The 4,404-nt window shown below is 39.6% G+C and overlaps 2 protein-coding genes across 3 annotated transcripts in view; both read left to right on the top strand.

Moving 5' to 3' along the window:
• The window catches only part of LOC109467902 (protein YIPF5-like), a 7,185-nt gene extending 3,331 nt beyond the window's left edge, over positions 1-3,854 (top strand). The window contains exons 3-10 of one of the 2 annotated variants that reach the window (XM_019766017.1): positions 6-69; positions 857-1,021; positions 1,385-1,560; positions 1,900-1,938; positions 2,271-2,305; positions 2,560-2,670; positions 2,933-3,114; positions 3,465-3,854. In XM_019766017.1, the coding sequence (XP_019621576.1) occupies positions 6-69; positions 857-1,021; positions 1,385-1,560; positions 1,900-1,938; positions 2,271-2,305; positions 2,560-2,670; positions 2,933-3,114; positions 3,465-3,627 (935 nt within the window). In that variant the 3' untranslated portion in view covers positions 3,628-3,854. The remainder of the gene's footprint in view (positions 1-5; positions 70-856; positions 1,022-1,384; positions 1,561-1,899; positions 1,939-2,270; positions 2,306-2,559; positions 2,671-2,932; positions 3,115-3,464) is intronic. The other variant, XM_019766018.1, reaches the window with a different exon arrangement.
• Positions 3,855-4,069: 215 nt separating this feature from the next.
• The window catches only part of LOC109467756 (protein YIPF5-like), a 2,596-nt gene continuing 2,261 nt past the window's right edge, over positions 4,070-4,404 (top strand). Inside the window, exon 1 of the mRNA XM_019765807.1 lies at positions 4,070-4,090. Coding sequence (XP_019621366.1) covers positions 4,070-4,090 — 21 coding nt within the window. The remainder of the gene's footprint in view (positions 4,091-4,404) is intronic.

Below are 4,404 nucleotides of genomic sequence, written 5' to 3'. Positions count from 1 at the left end.
AATACCAGACACTTCTCAACCACCAGATAATTCCCTAGGGCTTCTAGAAGGAAGCCAGAAACCACCAAGGTCTGTACTGTCTGTTCTGTGTCTGTGCTTCTTCTGCAACACACTGGTGGTGGTGAACTGGATGTTGCCTGGCTGATCTTTCCAACACACAGAATGCCAAGTTGCTTGAAACATACAATATCACCCAAAATGTGCAAAATATTGTGCTTACACTTAGTCTTGGGCAAGGTCTTGAAAGGAATTGAGATTGAGGATGTTGGCTAAGCTGCTGTCATGTCATGGCAATCTCCAAGCAGATCTTTTGGTGGGTATCAAATTTGCCAGTCTGTAACCATTTCCCCACCGAAAAAAAGGGCCATATATAAAAAGCAAACAATCTCCCACCATCAACTTCTGCTTGGAGAGTAATGTTATGGTGCTTTTACCAGCATAAATATTAGAAAGGTGCTAGATTCATTAGTGTATGGGATGTTTTGCACTAATATAATTGCAAGTAGCATGAACAGTTTGTTTTTGAGGCTTAAACTAGTATGTTGGGGTTTTGATTTGTAACATTATACCCATGGATAATGGATATAATGTAAATGGCACTTCGATAAATTCTGCAGTCACTGAAGAAGCATGTATGCTAGGGTAGTAATATAAAATAAAATAGATGTCATGCTTAAAATGTGTTGCAAATATTATATTTCATTGTGGTTTTGTACACATTAAAGATGTGGCCTTTTGTGGGTATGAGAATTTTGTTAAATGCAAGTAGAGGTGAAAATCTCAGAGATGGGAACAATATTCTATGCCAAGATCCTTTATTATCCATGTCTGTGACCTGGTTTCTTTCCTGTTACAGTACGACCATGTCAGGAGGGTATGGACAGAGCCCTGACGGGTTTGACCAGGGTTTCTTCCAGACAAACTATGCTGCCGGCTACGATGACCAGAACCAGAATGCAGGATACGATGGTGGTGGACAGCAACAGTATGTAGCATATGGACAGCAACAATATACACCAAAGTATGTGTGCGTTTGTATATAGGAGTTTGAAACTACTTGGGTCAAAAGACATTAGTAAGGCTGCGCCTGAGGTAACTACTAACAGTACATATATTTGCACCATGAAAAGTTCATTAATTACGAAGCTATTTCATGATTTCATCTGTTTCTTATGTTGTATCTTTTTTGAAAAATGGGTCATAGTCTTCTGTTATACATACTGTTATGTAGAATGCTGTCAAAATCTCTCTATCTTAGGTGTGTGGTATTACATGTATTCCACTCAACCTGCGAGGTCCACATGTGACCATACACTCATACTGGCATACAGCACACTGTTAACTGTTCTTGATCATTAATCTGTTTTTTTGGTTTATTTTCCAGTCAATATGCAGCTGGTGGATATGACTATTCCCAGCAGCAGGGAGGGTACCCAGCCCAGCCCAACATCTTCACGCCAGACACGTCCTCATCCTACGCAGGCTACACACAGGACGGAGCTTCACCCATGGGACAAGGAGATCCCAACAGTTTTGAGGACGAACCACCGCTCTTGGAAGGTACGTCTCTGTTTTGTTGATGGCCCTCTGATGCAGGAGAAATTTTTATGTGTCTTCTTGAAAGAATACAGCATTAGCAGTAGAATTTGCAAGGAAATCAGTCCTACTTCTGTCTGTTTTAATGAGAGGATTTGTACAGTTGTGTTTTTGGAATGGATTACTTCAGGTCAGATGGATGTTGCTTTTGTCTGTATTAATGTGAGGAGTTTTTTCATGTTAAGAACTACTGAATTAGGTCTTTCAATGCTAATATAGATAAGAGGTAAATGTATTGGCCCATCATGCATACATATAAATAGGGTTCTCGACAGCACACACACGCCCATTTTGTACTCACAGGCCACACCAGTTTTGAAGATGAACCACCGCTATTGGAAGGTAGGGGTGCAGTACTGGTGTGTTGTGGTTGGTGGTGTCCCTACACACTAAAACCTCTGAGGCACAATTTTTGCTGGCTGTGAGCCTGTGTTCAGTTTTGTCCCACTAACATTCACTTCATTCATCCATTGTGGATTTGGGGAAAAGATGTTTCTCTTTGCTTGTAGAAACTGGGGTAAAGTGATTTGGTTTGTGTATGAAAGCATTTCTGAGGAAAAAGGAGGAAACGTTTTTTACTTGTAGTTCAATGAAGAGGCATATCTCCCCTTGTATAAGATCTGTAGGATTGACCACATTGAAAGTTTTTGTACGACTTATGTTTTCTGTTTCAGAACTAGGAATCAACTTTGATCACATAACACAGAAGGTAAGAAGTCCATACAAATTTCTTAATCGAAGCATATCTCCTTGCATACTACCATACAGACACATATTCATATTTTGTCCTTTACAAAAGGATAGAATTGCCAAAAGTACTATATCACTTAAGTACTTGTGTCAGTATGCTTACCTTTCAAATCTGATGTGGTTATTAATGTTAATACCTCACATTGGATACCTGTAACATTTATAAACATGTACTATTGAAATCTTCTCACCATTCAAACCTTTTCCTCCCAGACAATGACAGTTCTGAACCCCACAAAAGAAACAGATGCCTCCATACTTGGGGACGGTGACCTGGCTGGCCCTCTGGTGTTCTGTCTCATGTTTGGGTCTTGTCTCTTACTGGTAAGCACCTTCCTTATCATGCTATGATAAAATTGTAGTTGTGTATCACTAGATGCCATACTGTACAATTTTTGTACAATAAAGTTATTATTATGATCACAGCAACTTTAAATATTAACATAGTCATCATCCACTGTGGCACAATAACTGTGGTACAATAACTGGTACAATGTTAGCATAGTAGTCATCCACTATGGTACAATGAGTAATAGATTATGGTGCAATGTTTAACATTTTAAATATGGAATATGTTCTATTTCAGGGAGGAAAGGTCCATTTTGGCTACATTTATGGTATTGGTGGGATCGGCTGTGTGTCGTTGTGGTGCCTATTGAACATGATGAGTCTAACAGGAGTCAGTGTGTGGACTGTGGCCAGTATCCTAGGCTACTGCCTGCTGCCCATGGTCTTTCTGTCAGGAGCTTCAATCATTCTCTCACTCCAGTGAGTATGGCTTATTTTCTAGGGCATATTAAGTCCAATGATTGTAGTTTTTTTTGTATCTAGAAATATGGTACTTAACTATTACAAGGAATTACTGTTTTACTTGATGTACCGGTATTACCTGACTAGGCAAACTTTCTTTTCTGTTTCTATTCTTTGTAACAATGTACTTCAAGTTTAGCTTCAAGTTTAGTTACACTTCTGTTGAAAACTCAAATACCAGGTTAGGACAATGATGAACTTACAATTATTATTATTTTTGGTACCTTTGGTGATAAGGAGTACACTATGTTGTATTCTCTATTGAATATCTTCAAATTACAATATATGTGTGTATTTTGTCTTTACAGGGGTGTCCTGGGGCAGATTTTAGCCACACTATCGGTGGGTTGGTGTAGCCTGTCAGCCTCCAAGCTGTTTGTGTCAGCCCTCGCCATGCATGACCAGCAGCTGCTTGTAGCCTATCCCTGTGCCTTGTTGTACGGCGTCTTCGCCCTGCTAACCATTTTCTAACGCTGGAATTCAGCATACACTTTTTTGTATGAACTCGATGCTCAAAGATACACAACCATCAGTGAGTTTCATATTCCCAAACTTAATCATGTAAATACTACTGTATGTATGCCATAGTATGGAAAATTGGGGGGAAAACAAATGCCACAACCCTTCATTCCAGGGATGATCTTATATGGAAGCACTTAAAACTATGCTAGCTGGATCTTTGTAAAACTGGTGGATTGTACAGAGGAGTAGTATTTATAGGCTGCTACAAAGGAAGATAGGAAAAACTCAACAAAGGAGTGAGGAGTATGGAAGAACGAAGGAATCAAATATTATATGGTCCCTCAAAGTCAGGGATATTGGATATTTCAATTGAAAAGGCTTCAGAATGAAGCTTTTTCCAGCAAAGTCTTTGTAAATTATGTTGCTGAAGGTTTGAGACAGTCATAGAAGAATGGGGTTTAGAGAGTACCGGGTCTGGTAGTGTAAGGTTAGCAGTCTAATATCTGTATTAAAAATATTGGTGGTGTGTATTTTGACAGGAACCACTACTATGTACAATTACATACTTTTGTGTCCAGCTTTCCCAAAGGGCCTTTCTGTCTCTTGCCTTGGTAGCTGACAAGGCAGGGCTCCAGGCTAGTCTGTATCCACTTAACTGTACAAAATGCAAATGTACTGTATAATAAAGGGTTAATGCACTGCCCCGAGTTGTATATGGTGTCATAACTGCATGAGCAGCTGCCATAACCACCGAATAAACCACCGTGTGAGCGAAGCGAACGAGGT

Source organism: Branchiostoma belcheri, unplaced genomic scaffold (genome assembly GCF_001625305.1).
Source record: "Branchiostoma belcheri isolate BF01 breed outbred unplaced genomic scaffold, Haploidv18h27 scaffold19, whole genome shotgun sequence".
In the NCBI taxonomy this organism is placed as follows: domain Eukaryota; kingdom Metazoa; phylum Chordata; class Leptocardii; order Amphioxiformes; family Branchiostomatidae; genus Branchiostoma; species Branchiostoma belcheri.
Note: the sequence above shows the minus strand (reverse complement) of the source record. Positions and strands in the feature narration are given on the sequence as shown.